General features: G+C 41.2%; 1 protein-coding gene across 4 annotated transcripts in view; it reads left to right on the top strand.

Annotated features, from left to right (window-relative positions):
• Positions 1-21741, top strand: part of LOC126202895 (calcium uptake protein 1 homolog, mitochondrial) — a 236704-nt gene that overhangs the window by 31320 nt on the left and 183643 nt on the right. For all 4 annotated transcript variants that reach the window (XM_049936971.1, XM_049936969.1, XM_049936972.1 and 1 more), the window contains exons 2-3: positions 13513-13740; positions 17632-17809. In XM_049936971.1, coding sequence (XP_049792928.1) covers positions 13514-13740; positions 17632-17809 — 405 coding nt within the window. In that variant the 5' untranslated portion in view covers position 13513. The remainder of the gene's footprint in view (positions 1-13512; positions 13741-17631; positions 17810-21741) is intronic.

Raw genomic sequence — 21741 nt, 5'->3', positions numbered from 1 at the left:
AACAAAACTCATTGACTACTTTAAGTGTCTCATATCCTTGATGCTTTCATCAATTAAATTCAATATCTCTTCTGTTACCCAAGGATTTCTACTACCCCTCATCTTTTTACCTTCTTGATTCTCTGCTGCCTTCACAATTTCATCTCTCAAAGTTACCCATTCTTCTTCTACCGTATTTCTTTCCCCCATTCTTGTCGAATCATTTCCTAATGCTCTTACTGAAACTCTGTGCAACCTCAGGTTCTTTCAGTTTATCCAGGTCCCATATCCTTAAATTCCCACCTTTTTGCAGTTTCTTCAGTTTTAATCTACAGTTCATAACCAATAGATTGTGATCAGAGTCCACATCTGCCCCTGGAAATGCCTTACAATTTATAGCTTGGTTCCTAAATCTCTGTCGTACTATTATATAATCTATCTGAAACCTTCCGGTGTCTCCAGGCCCCTTACACGTATACAGCCTTCTTTCATGATTCTAAAACCAAGTGTTAGCTATGATTAAGTTATGTTTTGTGCAAAATTCTACCAGGCAGCTTCCTCTTTCATTCCTTACTCCCATTCCATATTCGCCTGTTACTTTTCCTTCTCTTCCTTTTTCTACTATCTAATTCCAGTCCCCCATGACTATTAAATTTTCATCTCCCTTAACTATCTGAATAATTTCTTTTATCTCATCATACATTTCTTCAATCTCTTCTTCATCTGTGGAGCTAGTTGGCACATAAACTTGTACTATTATGGTAAGAGTGGGCTTTGTGTCTATCTTGGCTACAATAATGCGTTCACTATGCTGCTCATAGTGACTTACCTATGTTCCTATTTTTTTTATACATTATAAAACATACTCCTGCATTACCCCTATTCGATTTTGTACTTACAACCCTGTAGTCACCTGATCAGAAGTCTTGTTCCTCCTGCCATCGAACTTCACTAATTCCCACTGTATCTAACTCTAACATATCCAGTTCCCTTTTTAAACTTTCTAACCTACCTGCCCGATCAAGGGATCTGACATTGCACACTCCAATTCATAGGACGCCAGTTTTGTTTCTCCTGGACACAACTTCCTCCTGAGTGGTCCCCACCCGGAGATCTGAATGGGAGACTATTTTACCTCTGGAATATTTTACCCAAGAGGACACCATCATCATTTAGCCATACAGTAAATCTGCATGACCTCAGGAAAAATTACGGCTGTAGTTTCCCTTTGCTTTCAGCTGTTCGCAGTACCAGCACAGCAAGTCAGTTTTGGTTACTGTTACAAGGCCAGATCGGTCAATCATCCAGACTGTTGCCCCTGCAACTACTGAAAAGGCTGCTGTTCCTCCTCAGGAACTGCATTTTTTCTAACCTCTCAACAGATACCCGTTTTTTTGTGGTTGCACGTATGGTGTGGCTAGATGTATTGTTGGGACATCCAAGCCTCCCAACCAATGGCAAGTTCATGCATCTGTGACAGTAAAATTGAGGTACACAGTATACATCAAATACACTTGGATACCTCATGAAAGTGCCTTCCCCGAGGTGCATGTAGTTCCTGCAAGGACCAGAAGTTGCTTCATTACTCACTTTGCAACATGTAAAGAAACTAATTGAAAGCACAAAGCAACACTAAGTAATGGCTACTACATTCAAGTAGCAGTGGACAGATGTAAAGTATTAGCTTTATGAAGTATTCTAGTTTCTACCAGTTCACAAAAAAGAAGTGCAGCAGTCATGTGATTTAGAAACAGTAAGAATGTAGTGCACAGTGCACACATTTTTTAACTCTGGTGGATTTGAAATTGGGGTGCAGGATGTGGGTCAAGCAGATATTGATAGGTAGAGGAGTGATGCAGAGAGAGCATGTTTTGTAACAAGTGTGTACCCTTGATGTGGATAGTTAGTATTCTTTTCCAAGGATGAGTTGCAGGTGGTATTCACAATATGCTGAGAATTGCTACATTATTCTACAAATTTCTTGTTAGAACTAAGCTGTACCAATTGTCTCATTAACATATGAGTTCACGGTTTAATGAAATACTTACAAAAAATAAATATGATTTATCTCCATCGTTTTAAAAACAAATGTATTCAAATAAAAATTATTGTACTCTGAAGTTTGATTATGCGCTAATGTTGGTGTTGAAAACCAATGGTGGTTGGGAACTCCCTAATATCTGGTTAACTCAGAGGTAATGGTCTCAGAAAGGTTGGAAACCATTGATCTACACAGATTGATTGAAAGTCAACAACGGTGTTGGATGTGCTTCTGCATACTCATGGAATGGCAGGCTACCACAACCCTCACAACATTTCTTTAGAGTAAGTGGAGTTTATAGTAAAATTTAATGCACCTCAATATTTGGTTTTGGGGTGGATGTGTGAGGATTGGCTATCACTGCAGTGTGTGCCCCAGAGTGGCCTCCAGCTATTGTCTTCCTCTGTACCGGCATGCATTTTAAGTTTCTTATGTATGTATGTATGTATGTCATTTATCTAACAGTTGATGCTAATTGACTCTCTAGTCTGTGCAGTCTTAATATTTTCACATCATTTTAGTAGTATTATGATGAACCTTCATGGAGCTTCATTTGGTGACCAGCTAAAGTTTTTAACTGCTTGTGTTTTATCTCACTTTTAACCATTTTGCTTTAGCTACTGCCATGAAAATTTTCATCTATGATGGCAAGGTTATAGACACTGGAGTTTACAGGTTGGCTCATTTGTGAAGTGAGATAAATATTCCTATTACAGGTTTGAGTCGGCCTCTCAAATAGAATTTCAGTTTTAATATTAATGTGACTTGGCACTTTTATGGTTTCTTTCTTTTTAATAATTTTTGCAAAGCCTTGAAGGAATAATGACTCTCGTCATTAAAATAACTAAAATGTCATTTTGTAACTTATGGTCACTGGACAAGGAAACATCAGACTTCGGTATTTAAAACAGACGGGTTGCTGGTCTGAAAGGATACATATTATAATGTGAGAATTCTAATAAAACATTAGTTAATGACCATTATCCTTTGTCAATTATCTTAGTGGTAACTGCTGCAAAATATTACTACACAAATACAAATTGTTTATGACAGAAGCAATTAGGTTCAGTATACTGTCATTTTAAATAAAACACCAATACTTTTGATGACTTACTTTATCAGCTAAATTATTGTACAGTGTCTGGTAGATTATGCTAAGACATTCCTCTGAAAGCTCTGATAGAACAAAATAATAATAATTGAAAGTTTTTGTCTTTTGTTTTAGAAACAAAAATTAGATGCCTATCACATGTATATAAATTAATTCTTTGCCACCACTCGGCATATTTATTCCATATAGACTTTTTCTTTTCTCATTAAACGATTTATTATAAGTAGACAGTTCTTTCTTTCTTGTTCCACATTTTTTTTTGTGAATTTCAGTTGCAACTAGGAACTGATTATCAAGATGCTCACCCCCCTTTAAACCCATAATCATCATCATCATATCATCATCATCCATCACTGTCACCAGGTGATACTCACTGTGTCCATGTTATTTTCAGAAAAACCACGTTTCCTCCTCCTTCCCCTTCCACCATCCTGGTTGTTTTAAATGGGAATCACTTCAGGAAGCTTAGCCTTCATCAGCTGGGTACACGTTTGGGTAGCCTGTGTTTCCTGAGCTAGGGCTAAGGACTGTCACCAGTCTTTTATAACTGTAAGCTGTGGGCATACAACTGGACAGCATAGCCGTGTGGCGGAACGTTGTCTGTCACAGGTAGTGGAGCTCTTGGCTGAACTACCCAGATTGCAAGAACAGGTATATTCTATCAGCGTGTTCTGCATGGAGGTGCATGGCTCTTGAAAAGAAGCAGTCATTAGCAGGCAACCTCTAGCGAATCTGTTGCGTGTCCCTCAGTTGTATGAGGCTTACACAGGCAAGTGGGCCTCTGTCTGGGTGGACTGTTGTTTTGATAGCTATTCACGGAATGTCTATAAAGCCTCAGAGAGATGTGAACAATAACTTAAATCTATCAAGAGGCTGCTTTATATAAGATTCTTGGTTGAAACAATAATGAGTACCCAACTACAAAAGCTACTAAATGCTAAATCACTGTGGGAGTGTGCTATCAAAAGTGAGCTGTATACTGCACTAAATTGTTGTAAGGGAGTTGTAACCTCTAAGGATATCATGGATATTGGTGCTGAAAACTGCATTAGGAATGGCAAAGCAAAGACATCAAAGTCAAGAAATTTCATGAAACAGACTAATATTGAGTTGGAGAAGACACCATCTTTGATTCTGATTTTTGACCTTCGAAGTAGTCCAACTACATTACAGGTTTTGCCCACCTTTAAGTTAGGCTCTATGACCTGCTTAATTTGTCAGCTCTTTTGGCACACCACCATGATATGCAAAGGTTAGGCTACATGCAGAAGATGTGGTTCAACTGTCAGTGAACCAGGCACTCAGTGGATTTGCCTCAGCCATGTGTGTCAGTTGTTCCAAAGTCGCTGTTTTGAATAGAGACTATCCTGTATTCCAGCAAGAGAAAAAAAATCCAGTAGATCAGGGTTACCCAATATACCTACTACACTGAAGTGAAAAGCCATTTCCGGCCACAGAGTCACCTTTATCCGTCAAATCATTCTCATCAGCATTAAAGCAGCTTGTACCAAAGACTGATGCTGGTACTAAGACAGTGACAGTTGAACAGTGTACAACAACTTGCAGCTGTAAATCTGGCTGCAAACCTGCACCAGTGGTTACACAAACAACTTTGCCTACTACCAAAACCAAAACAATTTGTCGTGGCAGAATGTGCTGTCGAGAAGAATAATAAACACTTGTGGCAGACAGAAAAACAGAACAAGAAAATTTCTTCTGTTAAAACAACGTTACCAGTATTGCCAAAATCCAAGCTGGGGACAAAAATAACAGGCCAAAAAGAGCAGATCGAGAACTTTCAGTCTATCTGACCTTGGTCTCGTCTGATATTTCATATGATGACCATACTATTGTTGGTATGAATATTACCTGAGGGAACCCGCTAGCCCCTCTGCTACAAACTCCCCATCGTGGAGAAATGACCAGGCGAAAGACAAGGGAAAAGCTCATCAGTATGATTGTTCCCATACTGCTGTGTAACATCAGTGCTTTCAGAAGACATGTGGAGTGTGTGTGTGTGTGTGTGTGTGTGTGTGTGTGTGTTTATTTGTAAGAGACTAATTTTAAATTATCCTTGGACAGCTCCGTGAAAGGAGCTTTCAAGGACATTCTCTTATTTTTGTGTGAGTCTTCCTCCCACCAAACTGTTTTAAATGTTGAATTGATGTTGTCCTCTCACACAGCTTTGAACAAGAGAACTGGGTCCCTCAATGTAGTCAGAGCTGTTATTAACAGTGCACTGTTGACAGTTAAAAGTTCTGCCTAATGTTTATTTTGGACAACTGGTCCATCTTTTGTTCTTCCTGTAGCCTAGCAACGACAACTCGTCAACTGCAGTTGACTGTAAGAAGGTTGAAGGAATGGGCAGACATGAAAATAATATCTAAACTGAGAAGTCTGTGTGTCCTTTTTAACCTTCACATTCTGTTTTTAACTTTTGATTTGAAAATGGACATTGTTTTTAATTTAAAGAAATGTTGAGGTTTCTGTGCCTCACATTTGATTTCGAGATTGACTGGTTACCAGAACTTAGGGACCTGAAAACTTCAGTCACTAAGAGCTGAAAATATTTTAAAATGTATCAGCCATAGTTTATGGATGGCAGTCCAAACCTGTGTGCTCCAGTTTTACATAGCCTTTGTGCAATCACAGCTCGATTATGTGTATGTAACATATGGATCGGCAAGACAGTCATATTAAAAAATGTTGGACATGCAGCACCATGAAGGAAATAAGTTGGCCATCTTTAGAAACAGTCCCATACCAAGTCTCTGCACTGAGGCTGCTGTGCCGCAGCTCAACATCAGGTGCAACTCCTCATGATGTGATAGGTCCATAAGGCAATATCTACACTACAGGCATACGGTTGCTTGTCCATCAATGGAAAGACTTTTTGATGATCAACAGTAAGCAGTGAGGCCCTATGGGATTTGTGTCTGATTTGAAGGTGTTACATCAAGCTTGGAGCAGATTTCCACCTGGGTCCTAAATAGGGCCAGAGTTGTTTTCAGTTTAACAAATTTTAAGAAAGATAGCACACCAGATTTTGTGTTTTAACCTTTGTTTTATAACACTGTAGATTGACATCATGGTTTTAAAGCTGTGTACACTGTGCTCAGAGCAAAGGTGCTCCATTGGCTGTTTAGTGGTGTTTCCCCAACCAAGTCCTCAGAATTTGTTTCTCCTATGAAAGCACCTTATTCGCCATAGAGATCCATGCAATTCTGAAGGCACTGGAGATGATGCAGCAGCTTCAGAGGTTAAAGTTTCTCATCTGCTACAGTTCCATTAATGCGCTACAAATATTGTAACAAAAGTACACAGCAGGGAAAATGAGACAAACAGTTTGAGCTAACTTGCATCTTCAGCAGCAAGGGAAGCCTGTATCATTCTGCATTGTTACCAGGTCATGTGAGAGTCTGGGAAAATGACCAACAGCCGAGGAGACCTGCAGGAGACATGATGTGACACAATGTGCCATTCTCCTGCAGGATGTTATTTTGCTGTTGTGCCAGAGAGTCGTGCAGCTTTGCGGGAGGAGGAATGGTTGAGAGGAGGGGCAGTAAGCTGCAGTCAGTGGAGTCAACCATCTGTCTGTGACATTCCTCGTACTGGTCACTCTGGCGGGAGGAAGTGACCCTGTCCCTCCTCCAAATTGGCCTCTGTCACTATGTTTGGTCCTCGTACTACGGCAAGAGGAGAGGGAGCCCCCCCCCCTCCCCCCCCCCCCCAATGTCATCTGTGATGTCTGTGGCATACAAATTACTATCACTATGCACTCATTTTAACCCTTTCAGACCTGATTTTTTTTCTAGAGCAAGGAACATTTTTTTAATGCGGTAGTCTCTTAGGTAATTTTTAATGACGTTCGATGCAAGATTTATACAAAAATATGTAGCCGTTTTCAAAATATGCTTTTACACTTGGCTTCATCTTATGGACTAAAATAACTAATCAAAAAGTATTCTCTAGCATAATAAATAAAATGATCATTCAGTAATTACCATGCAAAATAACTATAACAGTGTTCAATTATACAGTGGAATATAGCAAACCAACCACACTCGTGTGTTCTGTCGGCCACAAGCTGCCACACATTGCAACATTGATTTGCTAATATTTTCACTGTGATACCCAACAGTTGGCAGCAATTTCACATGATGAAAACTTTGAACATTTACAAATGTATACCTGGGGAAAAATACTTCTGTTTGAGTTAAGACATAGTAAAAGTTAATGTACACTATTGCAACCAGAGGGTCTGAAAGGGTTAAGTGAGGGAAGCGCAAACTGTGAATTTTGTATTCAAGAAATCCATGCCTTGTTCTTCTCCAGTTTCTACGGATTTTGCAGATTGACTGAAGCTTTCAATACCACTTTGCCTGTTCTTAACCTGTCACCATTCAACCTAATCTAGACCTCAGTCTGTGCTGCAGATCAGTCTTTCACCACATCCTACATTCCAGAAAACAATATAGATGCAAAAGAAATGTTGTCATTGTTGTATCTTTTTGTTTGGGCATATGTGAGATCACATGCCACTTCGTGATTACAGTACGACATGTAATATTGTTTGTCAGTTGACCTCTTTTTGCCATCTGTGCATCATGTGAAACTTAATGCCATGTAGCCAGCATCTCGTCCTCTTCCAGAAAATCTTCAATTTTTTTACTTTTTATCCTCCAGTTACTCGTTGAAATATATTACTTAGCATCTTCTTCTGTAGAAGATTTAATTTTAGTTTTTTGATGCCATTTCTGGTCCTACACTCCATTCCATTATAATCATCTGTGAAGTTTTTACAACTTCTTTTGCTTTCGATTTCATGGTCCATATCAATTTCAACATCACCCCTCCCCATGAACCGTGGACCTTGCTGTTATAGTCTGTCTGTAAACTCAAGAGCGAGCAGCGCTTTTGGTGGGGGACATGCCCTTTCCCGGAAGAACGCTGTCACTGGCCTACAGGGGCACCCAAAATCAGTTACCCGTTACCTGTCCAGCGGTGTAGATCGGCGTGCAGAGATATACGGTGTTTCTGTTCGGGGATCGTAGTTTCCAGTATCAGTCAGTTAACTCTGTATACTCACTGATATACTTAGGTATCCGGAAGTGATGGATAATCGCCCTGCATTGCAAGAAAATGTACAGAATAGGAAGACGAGGTATCTGCGGAGTAACGAGCGTTCAGTCGTCTCTAATGTTATGACAGCGTGTGCAAGGAGGCGACACAAAAAGAACTGTTAGCTAGTTTTACCAGTCCCATTCAAAGGGCTGCAATTTATGCAAACGTCAGCCTCGCCACAATAGGATACACAAGAAAGGATGGTTTACTGGAATCGCCACGAAAGAAAACTAATAATTTCGGGAGGAAACCCATCGTTATAGACAGTTTCACAAAGTCGGTCACACGACAAACGATGGAGGACTTTTACATGAACCAAAAACTAGTGCCGACATTACGGAAATTGCTTACTGCCGTAAAACAAAAAATTGAATTTCCTTGGCAGAAAGATGTTTTACACAAGACACTACGTGAAATAGGATTTACGTGGAAAAGATCTGTAACTAAAAAAAAGATTCTGGTAGAGAGAACGGATATAATTGACTGGAGATCTAAGTACCTGATCCAGGTGAGGAAATTAAGGGAGCTAGGCATTTTTATAACAAAATGTAATACAGATTGTCTAATCTATTTTTATACAACACAAATAATCGTTGCTGCTATCAAAACACACAAACCTTTTTGACAACTGATAACAGAGTAAGTACCCAATATGCATAACATTGTACAGACACTTTTCAAACTTGTCTACGAAGACAAGCGAAAAATGTAATACAACACACGAAATTATAAATTTCTGGTTGCTTTTTAAACACACTTCGTATTGCAAGAATTGTTAAGTTTCAATGCAGCCCTTCAAAGGAAACTTCTAACATTAAGTAGACACACAAAGTAGGAACAAACCTTAAATCCTACATATTGACTGCAATATATGGGATTCGTTTTACGAATAGCAATGGAGGAACACACATTGACATGAACAGGCATTCGGTTCTATGTTTGTAGTAGAATTCTGACTTCCGGTCCTTTGTTAATATTATTTACTCTATAATGTTGTTTTTCAGAAGAAGCTATCGTCGTTTGTATTCCTGATAGTCTTAGTGCATTTGTCTAAAAATAAACGCAGTCGGAACGTATCTGTACACGGCGTCGCCACAGATTCAAAGCGCGCGCCGCGGCAGGGCCGGCACTACGTTGTGAAACAACGTGTAGAAGCGCCTTGTGACGTAGATGGGTAGGCAGAGTGGGGACTCGCTCGCTCGCTCGCTCTTCAGTTTACCGACAGACTATAGTGGGGAGGCTTGCATTACTCAGTGATACATCTAACCGCACCATATACACAACCACAACAGAGGGGTATCGGTTGAGAGGTCAGACAAAAATGTGGTTCTTGAAGAGGGGTAGCAGCCTTTTCAGTTGTTGCAAGGGCTACAGTCTGGATGATTGATTGATTGATCAGGCCTTGTAACGTTAATCAAAATGGCCTCGCTGTGCTGGTCCTGTGAACGGCTGGAAGCAAGGAGAAACTACAGTCTCAATTTTTTCCAAGGGCATGCAGCTTTAGTGTATGGTATCTGCTTGGGTAAAATATTATGGTGTTAAAATAGTCTCCCATTTGGATCTCCAGGCAGGACTACTCAGAAGGACGTCATTTTCAGAGGAACAAAACTGGCATTGAATGGATTGGAACGTGGAATGTCAGCTCCCTTAATTGGGCAGGTAGGTTAGAAAATTTAAAAAGGGAAATGAATAGGTTAAAGTTAGCTATAATGAGAATTAGTGAAGTTTGGTGGCAAGAGGAACAGGACTTCTGGTCAGGTGAATACAGGGTTATTAGTACAAAATCAAATAGGGTTAATGCAGGAGCAGGTTTAATAATGAATAAAAGTAGCTTATCTGAGTTTCTATTCTATGAACAGCACAGTGAATGCATTATAGTAGTCAAGATAGACATGAAGCCCACACCCCCACAGTAGTAAAAGTTTATATGCCAACTAGTTTTGCAGGTGAGAAACACATTGAGGAAATGTATGATAAGATAAAAGAAATTATTCATATAGTTAAGGGAGATGATGTAGTCATGGGGGACTGGAATTCAATAGTAAGAAAAGGAAAAGAAGGAAAAGTAATAGGTGAATATGGACTGGGGGGAAAGGAATAAAGAGGAAGCTGCCTGGCAGAATTTTGCACAACATAATTTAATCGTCACTAACTCTTGGTTTACGGATCATGGGAGAATATTGTGCACTTGGAAGAGACCTGGAGACACCGCAAGGTTTCAGATTGATTTATACAAGGGTAAGAAAGAGATTTCGGAACCAGATTTTAAGTTGTAAGATGTTTCCTGTGCCAGATGTGGATTCTGACCACAGTTTATTGGTTGTGAACTGCAGATTAAAATTGAAGAAACTGCAAAACGGTGGGAATTTAAGGAGATGGGACGCGGATAAACTGAAAGAACCAGGGGTTGTAGAGAGTTCCACAGGGACCGTTAGGGAACGATTGACAAGAACAGGGGAAAGGAATACATTAGAAGAAGAATGGGTAGCTTTGAGAGATGAAATAGTGGAGGCAGTGGAGGATCAAGTAGGTAAAAAGATGAGGGCTAGTAGAAGTCCTTTGTAACACAAGAGATATTGAATTTCATTGATGAAAGAAGGAAATATAAAAATGCAATAAAGGAAGCAGGCAAAAGAGAATACAAGCGTCTAAAAATGAGATTGACAGGAAGTGCAGAATGGCTAAGCAGGAATGGCTAGAGGACAAATGTAAGGATGTAGAAGCATATATCACTAGGCATAAGATCAATACTACCTACAGGAAAATTAAAGAGACCTTTGGAGAAAAGAGAACCACCTATATGCATCTCAAGAGCTCAGATGGAAAAACCAGTCCTAAGCAAAGAAGGGAAAGCAGAAAGGTGGAAGGAATATATAGGACGTCTGTACAATGGAGAGGTAGTTGAGGGCAATATCATGGAAATGGAAGAGGATGTAGATGAAGATGAGAAGGGAGATATGATACTGCATGAAGAATTTGACTGAGCACTGAAAGACCTCCAAGTCGAAACAAGGCCCTGAGAGTAGACAACATTCTGTTACAGCTGCTGATAGCCTTAGGAGAGCCAGCCATGATAAAACTCTTCCATCTGGTGTGCACAATGTATGAGGTGGGTGAAATGCCCTCAGACTTCAAAAAGAATATAATAATACCAATTGCAAAGAAAGCAGGTGCTGACAGGTGTGAAACTTACCGAACTATCAGTTTAGTTAGTTACAGTTGCAAAATACTAGCACGGACTCTTTCAGAATAATGGAAAAACTGATAGAAGCCAACCTTGTGTAAGATCAATTTGGATTCCAGAGAAATATTGGTACAGGTGTGACAAAACTGACCCTGCGACTTGTCATAGAGGATAGGTTAAGGAAAGGCAAACCTACATTTATAGCATTTGTAGACTTAGAGAAAGCTTTTGACAAAGTTGACTGGAATACTCTCTGTTGTGGATTGGCAGGAGAGCCAACCCACGAATGTTAGAGGAAGCTGAAAGGCACGTGTTTAAGCTCACGCAGGCTGGCGTGAGGTCTGGAACAGGACAAGGAATTTAGAACTTAGAAAAACAGACGCAGATGGTGGAATACTTAACTTTAATCCATTAATGTTGAACGTAGCTCTTGTCTGTACATTATTTACAATATCAATTGTAACTGAACATGGCGCCTTGCTAGGTCATAGCAAATGTTGTAGCTGAAGGCTATGCTAACTATCGTCTCGGCAAATGAGAGCGTATTTTGTCAGTGAACCATCGCTAGCAAAGTCGATTGTACAACTGGGGCGAGTGCTAGGAAGTCTCTCTAGACCTGACGTGTGGCGGCGATCGGTCTGCAACCTCTGATAGTGGCGACACGCGGGTCCGACGTATACTAACGGACCGCGGCCGATTTAAAGGCTACCACCTAGCAAGTGTGGTGTCTGGCGGTGACACCACACTCTCTTTCAAATTCTAAATGTGGCAGGGGTAAAATACAGGGATTGAAAGGCTATTTAAAATTCATACAGAAACCAGATGGCAGTTGTATGAGTTGAGGGGCAGGAAAGAGAAGCAGTGGTGGAGAAGGGATTGAGACAGGGTTGTAGCCTATTCCCGATGTTATTCAATCTTTATACTGAGCAGGCAGTAAAGGAAACAAAAGAAAAAAATTGAGGAGGCACTAAAGTCCAGGGAGAAGAAATCAAAACTCAGAGATTTGCTGATGACATTGTAATTCTGTCAGACAGCAAAGGACTTGGAAGAGCAGTTGGCATGGACAATGTCTTGAAAGGAGGATATGAGATGAACATCAATCAAAGCAAAATGAGGATAATGGAATGTAGTCAAATTACAGCAGGTGATGCTAGGGAATTACACTTAAAGTAGAAGATGAGTTTTGCTGTTTGGGAAGCAAAATAACTGATGGTGGTCGAAGTAGGGAAGACATAAAATGTAGACTGACAATGGCAAGAAAAGCATTTCTGAAGAAGAGAAATTTGTTAACATCGAGTTTAGATTTAAGTATCACAAAGGCCTTTCTGAACGTATTTGATATGGAGTGTAACCATGTATGGAAGTGAAACATGGACGATGAACAGTTTAGGCAAGAAGAGAATAGAAGCTTTTCAAATGTGGTGGTACAGAAGAACACTGAAGATTAGATGGGTAGATCATGTAGCTAATGATGAGGTACTAAGTATAATTGGGGGGAAGGGAAATTTGTTGCACAACCTGACCAGAAGAAGGGAGTGGTTGGTAGGACACATACTGAGGCATCAAGGAATCACCAATTTAGTACTGGAGGAAAGCATGGTGGGTAAAAATTGTAGAGGCAGACCAAGAGATGAATACATTAAGCAGATTCAGAAGGATGTAGGTTGCAGTAGTTACTCAGAGGTGAAGGGGCTTGGGCAGGTTCAGAAGACCAGTCTTTGGACTGAAGACCACAAGAACATCAGTTTCAATAACTGCATTCCAGATGTGTGATGGCATAATAGCACAATATGTTCCGTCTTTTCAGCTACCAGTACTATTATAGCTAACAATTGTGAGGGTGATGTATATCTCTAGACAACAGTCTTTTATACACAAGTTACTTTTAACTTGTTGATGATTATCTAAAGTAGCATCACAGCAGAATACTTGTACATTGGAATCTGTAGCCTTAGAGTAATAATAATAATAACAATAATAATAATAATAATAATAATCACTCTCATAGTCAAAGGATGTTGAACTCCATACATATTTTCTGTTTCCCTAATTCTATGTTTGAATTTAATCTAGGATGTGGCGAGCAGTGCGTGTTGCTCGCACCTACAGTCATCGCCTGTTGCAGTCCTCTGAAGACCTAGGTCCACGATCATTGTGCATCTCACAAGTAGACGGCCATGAAAAGCAAAAGAGAGGTTACAAAGATTTTGGACACCGCCCAACTCCAGAACCCCTGGCCACAAAGATATTTGCTACATTCATTGGAGTCAGTTTCTTTTTGACACTGGTCGACTACAAAAAGTAAGTGCCATATGACTTTTGTAACTTAAAACTTTTCATAAGATACCAGTGCTTAAGTGACTGATCAATTGATTCCTTCGTTAGTGTTTATAGTGATGTTTTACCACATATATTCATCCAAAACCATTAAAAAGAACATAGAGAATGGGAAAAAATAAGTCTCACATTTTGAGCCATCAGTGCTTTGATTGCGGAATGGAAATATTGGTGAGAAAGGTTCAGTAGTTTTATTCAGCACTGCCATTTTCTGTTAAAACAACTTGATTTTGTTGCATAAGTTTCACTCTAAAAATATTTTTTCAGGGCCAGTGCATCAGTGGGAAGATAAGTTGACATTCCAGAGGCACTTAAAACTTGCACAAAATACAAAAATAATACACAGAGGTTTTTGTCCCTTTTCCCTACACTTGACTCATATCGTTCAGCAATATATGTCATCAGAAATGACAACTCCAAATTCTCTCCTACCAGAAGAGTATTCCTATAGTGCCAGTTTTTACAATTTATACTGTCAGTTAGTACTACAACAACATAATCTTCTTCTACTACTACTACTACTGTTACTACTACTGCAGCCAATGATTACTACTCCTCAGCAGCAGCAGCAGCAGCAGCAACCTTACTGCCATTGTAACTTTCGCCTACTCCCTCACTTCTGACCACCTCACCTCTTGCAGCCCTTCCCCCACCCTCAGTCCTTCCACCTCTCAATATTCATCCCCTCACTTCTCTTCTCTTTCCATTTCTCCTCTGTCACCCTCCCCCCTCTGTGTTGTCCCTGTATCCTTTTCCTCAACACATTCTCTTTCCTGTCAGCATTTCCTCACACCTATCTCCCCCCCCCCCCCTTTACCCATTTTCACTCATGTAGCCTCTTCACTTCCATTTCCCCTCTCCTCTCTGCTTCCTCGCCTATTCTCTCTTCCTTTCCCTCTCTCCATATCCCTATCCCCAAGTATTGTCCCACAACCCACACCAACCTTCACCCCACTTCTCTCTCGTCTCTCTCTCTCAATCAACTTCTCAGTGAATCTGCTGACACCATCTCCTAATCTCTATTCCCATTCCTGTTTGGATCCCTATTCCCACATCCTAGATCACTGGTACATTAATAACTATTGTAACCACCAGAATGTTGCATGCAAACATGCAAGCATTGTGTTGTGTAGGTCTTGGATGTTAGTTTGTGGGATGGAGTTCCATGCTTGTTGCACTTGTTCAGTCAATACAGGAATGGTTAATGCTGTTTATGGATGACGCTGGAGTTGTCGTTCGATGATGTTCCATATGTGCTCAGTTGGAGCCAGATGTGGTAATTGAGCAGGCCAAGGCAATGTGTTGACACACTGTAGACCATGTTGGGTTACAACAGTGGTGTGTGGGGAAGCATTATCCTGTTGGAAAACACCCCTGGAATGATGTTAATGAATGGCAGCACAGCTAGCTGTATCACCAGATTGATCTTATCCAAGACCATAACTTATGGTGTAGGTCAAGTGTGTCCAGCAGGCCCTCAATTGACCAGCTTCTAACCAACATACGGCCATCACTAGCACCAAAGCAGAACCATCTTTCATCGGAAAACACAACACTCCAGTGGGTTCTTGCTTGACACTACTGAAGTCACAAATGGTGGCAGTTTGGGTTGAATGGAATGCGTGCTACAAGGCATCTGGCTTGGAGCTGTCCTTGAAGTAACCAATTTGTGACAGTTCATTGTTTCACTGTGGTACCAACTGCTGCTCAGATTGCTACTGCAGATCCAGAATGATGCGTGAGAGCCATACACCGAACACCAAGGTCTTTCCTCTCAGTAGTGCCAGATGACCATCTGGAACCATCCTGTTGCAACCAGAACCCAGTCTTCTTGCGACTGTACATTTTCATTACCATCGCTGCCAGCAATGAAGTACAGTTGCTACATTACTGTCAAGTCTTTGTGCAGTATCATAGACATAACATCCAGCTTCTCATAGCTCTTATTATATGACCTTCTTCAACCTCAGTAAGGTTTTGATAATGGTGTCATTGTCGCCTGAAAGACGTTGTTGACTAACATCAACTCACCATGTCCAATCTCAAACATAACTACCACTCATGACTGTTACAGTGTGTATATAAAGCAAACCTGATTTGCAGCCTCATAGTGACACATCAAATGCCACTCTTACACGGCAGGCTTGTGATTTTAATAGGCATCATTATTCAGAAGTAGAAATGCCTACCAACTTACATTTATGTTGCACAACTCCTCCTTGGTGTTGCACTCTTTTTCCTAGCAGTGAAATGTGTATGATTACTAGGTAAAGATATTTTTCTTCCAATAAAATAATCAATCAGCTATTGCGATGTTTTTTAAAGAAATGTTGTTACTTTCTAGCCTATCATTTAGTAATCTGTTGCTGGGTACTATGCGGTGAATGAAAATATCTAATTCTTCATGTAAGTCAGTTTGGTGTCCCTTGTCCATTTTATGCAATGTATAAAATTCATTCACTATATTGTGGAATCAGTGGCCAGCATTCTTTATGTGGGTAGCCGTTGCTGATTCAGTATATTTGTATTTGTGGTTGGCATTTTTTTAGCTGCTCCGAGTTTGGGATACGTAGACATCTTTGAGTGTACAACATACAATTTTTTTGTTTTTGTAAAAGCCTGATTTGTGTGTGTGTGTGTGTGTGTGTGTGTGTGTGTGTGTGTGTGTGTGTGTGTGTGTGTGTGTGTGTGTGTGTGTGTGTGTTTGTTTTGGTTGTCTCCTCAGTCTGTGTGCGCTTGCTTAGATGAGTGGTAACAAGTTTGCCTACCATGCAGCGGGCATTGGTTCGATTCCCGGTGGGTAGGAGATTTCCTCTGCTTATGGGCTGGGTGTTGTGCTGTCCGCATCATCATTTCATCATCACCGATGCGCAAGTCGCCCAAAATAAGACCTGCATCCAGTGGCTGAACTTTTCTTGGATGGAGCCTTCTGGCCATCAATGCCACATGATCATTTCATTTCCCTCAGTGTGTGTTGCAGTACGTGTGTTGTGAAAGTAATGTTAATGTTTTGCAGTCTGAAAATTTTGTAAATTGCTGCTTACTCATATGAGGCCAGGCTGGGAACTAATGAGTGTGGTGTACCTTTTTCTGCCACTACAATGAAGTTTAATATTCACCGAAATCTTTCCACCAATTTTGACAAACTTGAGATAATATAGCCAGTTCCTTCATTACTTTACACTAGCTCCCTATGTAACTCTTATTCTCCCTAGTTCAGTCCACTGTTTTGTGACTTCCACACAAGCTGAGTTTCATAACGACATCAATTACGTAACACCTGTGAAACAGTGTTTGTGTATTTACCTAACATATACTTGGCTTTTATGAAACAATGGCTAATTCTAGGAAAAAAACAGCTATTGAGTCGGTCTGAGGTATTTTATTCATAAACCTTAACTATGTCCCTATCTCAGTCCTCATATTTGTCCTATACTTCACTATCTTGATTGTTTATGTTTTGACTCTTTATATTGGACATGATATCAACTTCTTTGATGCAGACCCCTGTATTGGAAGAAATTTTCTGAAATACTGGAAAGAATGATTCTCCATACTTCATATTAATTTATTAAATTGCTGCTGACCTATTTTCTAAAAAATTTTAGGTGTAGGGTAAAACACATTTCACATTTAAATTGTGTATGCATGTCATTCATTCAGATATGGCTGCAAAATAATATAAACAATATTTCTGAGTCAAAGTTATTTCAGTAGTTATAACATGCATTTTGATTTGTCAGGGCCACTGAAATTGACTGGCACATTGGAAGAATGGTTTAGAAATATAAAATTGTTGAGTTTTTCCTGAAATGTGTTTTAACTGACTCAGCTCTGTTTCATTGTACTTTACAGACTAAAAAAAATGGTATTTCCTGAAGTTAAAGCAGAATCCATTCTTAGTGAAGACAAAAAGTCCAACAATGCCCTTTCGGAGAAGCAGGATAGTGAAACTGAAGAAAGTGAAGAGGAGGATGATGATGAGGCTAAAAAGAAAAAGAAGAAGGCCAAAGTTGGATTTAGAGATCGCAAGGTAAAAAAGTAATTCATTTTTGTATTCCTCTTGTATGCTAGCAGTACATGAGCACTTACCTTTTTACTCTGCATTTTGACAGAATAGTTAGTTTTTAGAAAAGATGTACGTTTTAGATGGCTGCTAACTGATTAATAGTTCACAGATTTTACTATTTTTATGAACAATTATCCTGGAGTCTTTGAATGTTTGCTCTACTTGCCAGCTTGTAAGATGCATTTTTACACACATCATCATTTTGCTGATGGGAGAGTGTGGATAATATTTATGCAGTGTGGGAATGAAGGCTTTCTCAGTGAATTCCATTGAAGAAACATTCTCATCTCATCAGCTGAGTCATGGTATCCTGCTGTTGCAATGTTTCAACGAGTTTTTGAATTATCATCATCAGATGAAATATCAGCTTCATATCAGATTTGTTCAGTTATATCCAGAAGTCCCCCCCAGTGGTGTGGAGGGGGGTCTGGGTGTCAAGTGCTTGTTCTGTCTGTCAGTCGTGCCCACTGCCTCCTTCTCTTTTATGTCAGAGCTTTCCTGGTGTATTTTTGTGTATTTCACATCCCCATGGCTGCCATCTACACTCCTGGAAATTGAAATAAGAACACCGTGAATTCATTGTCCCAGGAAGGGGAAACTTTGTTGACACATTCCTGGGGTCAGATACATCACATGATCACACTGACAGAACCACAGGCACATAGACACAGGCAACAGAGCATGCACAATGTCGGCACTAGTACAGTGTATATCCACCTTTTGCAGCAATGCAGGCTGCTATTCTCCCATGGAGACGATCGTAGAGATGCTGGATGTAGTCCTGTGGAACGGCTTGCCATGCCATTTCCACCTGGCGCCTCAGTTGGACCAGCGTTCGTGCTGGACGTGCAGACCGCGTGAGACGACGCTTCATCCAGTCCCAAACATGCTCAATGGGGGACAGATCCGGAGATCTTGCTGGCCAGGGTAGTTGACTTACACCTTCTAGAGCACGTTGGGTGGCACGGGATACATGCGGGCGTGCATTGTCCTGTTGGAACAGCAAGTTCCCTTGCCGGTCTAGGAATGGTAGAACGATGGGTTCGATGACGGTTTGGATGTACCGTGCACTATTCAGTGTCCCCTCGACGATCACCAGTGGTGTACGGCCAGTGTAGGAGATCGCTCCCCACACCATGATGCCGGGTGTTGGCCCTGTGTGCCTCGGTCGTATGCAGTCCTGATTGTGGCGCTCACCTGCACGGCGCCAAACACGCATACGACCATCATTGGCACCAAGGCAGAAGCGACTCTCATCGCTGAAGACGACACGTCTCCATTCGTCCCTCCATTCACGCCTGTCATGACACCACTGGAGGCGGGCTGCACGATGTTGGGGCGTGAGCGGAAGACGGCCTAACGGTGTGCGGGACCATAGCCCAGCTTCATGGAGACGGTTGCGAATGGTCCTCGCCGATACCCCAGGAGCAACAGTGTCCCTAATTTGCTGGGAAGTGGCGGTGCGGTCCCCTACGGCACTGCGTAGGATCCTACGGTCTTGGCGTGCATCCGTGCGTCGCTGCGGTCCGGTCCCAGGTTGACGGGCACGTGCACCTTCCGCCGACCACTGGCGACAACATCGATGTACTGTGGAGACCTCACGCCCCACATGTTGAGCAATTCGGCGGTACGTCCACGCGGCCTCCCGCATGCCCACTATACGCCCTCGCTCAAAGTCCGTCAACTGCACATACGGTTCACGTCCACGGTGTCGTGGCATGCTACCAGTGTTAAAGACTGCGATGGAGCTCCGTATGCCACGGCAAACTGGCTGACACTGACGGCGGTGGTGCACAAATGCTGCGCAGCTAGCGCCATTCGACGGCCAACACCGCGGTTCCTGGTGTGTCCGCTGTGCCGTGCGTGTGATCATTGCTTGTACAGCCCTCTCGCAGTGTCCGGAGCAAGTATGGTGGGTCTGACACACCGGTGTCAATGTGTTCTTTTTTCCATTTCCAGGAGTGTATTACAGATTGTCGGTAACTCTTATGGATTTATCACTTTAATTATGGATCCACAGAAAGCTAATAAAATTAGAGAGATAGGTGCTTTACAGTTGAAGTTAAAAAATTGAAAAAGGCACTGTTTACATTTTGCTGATGGTATGGTACTAAAATGTTTTACAGAGTTATAATGATTTCCTTCTTGAATATGCAGTACACCTGTCTATGGGTGATTTCATCACCATGGCTTTCTGAATACATGTTTACAATGAGTTCCAAACATATTCTGCAACACTGTTTGCAGCTAGTACTGGACTACCTATGTTTGCAGCATGTTGTCAAAATCTTGACAATGCAAACCAGTGTTCCACGACTGTGATGATACAGATCAAAGGAACATTGTTCCTGACCTGCTACTACTAAATGCCGGCACTAGTGTTTGTTTTTGCATGTTATGATTGTTGTCTTTATGTGTGTCTCTTTGTGAAATGTGAGCGGACAAGAAGCAAAATTTATGAATTCATCACTCTCTGAGGCATGAGAGTGCCTCTGGAATGTTCGGAGTCATAGTTATCAAAATACTAAACAGAAGCATGGATCCCTACAATAAATTGCTGCATTGCTTTGCACCAGTGACAGTGACATAGATAAAAAACTAAGTCTTCCATTTTCCGTAGCAGCAACAATAATGAGTACAGGATTTGATATCCGACTTGGTAAAAATTTGTCGTCAGCAAATTACCTGAGCTGCCACCCTACAGAAGGGAATTGACAACAGAAAATATAATCACGACATTTTCTATGAGGCAGAAATGAATGTATGTAGGAGGCAGCAAAAATTTTCTGGCAGGGAGGGAGTGGGTGCTGAACATCCCCCCCCTCCCCTTTATTTGCTACATGATTATTGACGCCTCCTTCTCAAGATTGGCAGCTACGCATCCCATGTGGAGTGTGGAGCTCACTTGGAAATGGCTATCCCGATTGGTAAGATCATCATGTACTCTTATTTCCACTGCCTCTTTGGTGACTAAATATCTGAACCCACTGGCGTAGAACAGCATCTTTTTCTGTTCAAAAACGAATGTCCCTGTCTTTACAGATTGTCTGTTTGGCCAAGGCGAACATTCCTCATGTGTTTAGAACACTACTGCGAGATGGATCACTGCATCTGGGTGAAGTATTGCATGACACACTCACAACTGATGCTGTAGACACCAGATGCCCATACCATTGGTTGGTCCATGACTGATCCAGGCGTATTCTTGATTTTAGCCATTGAGGGTAAATGGTTTTTGTGTCATGCTTCCCCATTCCCATGACAGCCTCAGCTGTAGCTGGCCCTTCGTATAGACAGAATGGCTGGCACTTGGTTCCTTCTTCTGGATTGTTTTTTTTTTTTTCTCTTCTTCTTCTTCTTGCTTGGCTGGAGTGCTTGTCTTATTTCTGCCTCTGAGTAGCAGTTGTTGTTGAAGGTTTCACACAGATGCTGTAAATCGGTAGGCAGCCTTTCTTATCGCATATGGCTTGTGATCTGTGTAACAAGGTGGTGAGCACAAATTTGCATTGTGCTGGGTGGTGGCAGCTATTGGCATTTAGGGGTATTTGTGTGTGTGTTTTCTTACTGTGGACATAATATTGCAGGGCACCATCAGTGTTCTTTTTTTATCAGAAAGTACAGGAACAGTACGCATCCTTTTTCTTCCACTTCCATGGTGAACCTGACATTATTGTGTATGCTATTTATGTGCACAGGATTTCCTGTAGGTTTTCTTCACCATGGAGGTAAACCATGAATGTGGTGTTGAGATATGTGTAGAACGCCTTTGGTTTCAGGTGCACAGTTCCTAGAACGGTTCGCTCGGAGTGTGCCATATGTGGGGTGTACATAAAGTTCGGGAACACTTGTAATTATTTATTGCACAAAAACTTAACATTGTACAGATGTCATACATA

The sequence above is a fragment of the Schistocerca nitens genome, chromosome 9 (genome assembly GCF_023898315.1).
Source record: "Schistocerca nitens isolate TAMUIC-IGC-003100 chromosome 9, iqSchNite1.1, whole genome shotgun sequence".
NCBI classification, from domain to species: Eukaryota; Metazoa; Arthropoda; class Insecta; order Orthoptera; family Acrididae; genus Schistocerca; species Schistocerca nitens.
Note: the sequence above shows the minus strand (reverse complement) of the source record. Positions and strands in the feature narration are given on the sequence as shown.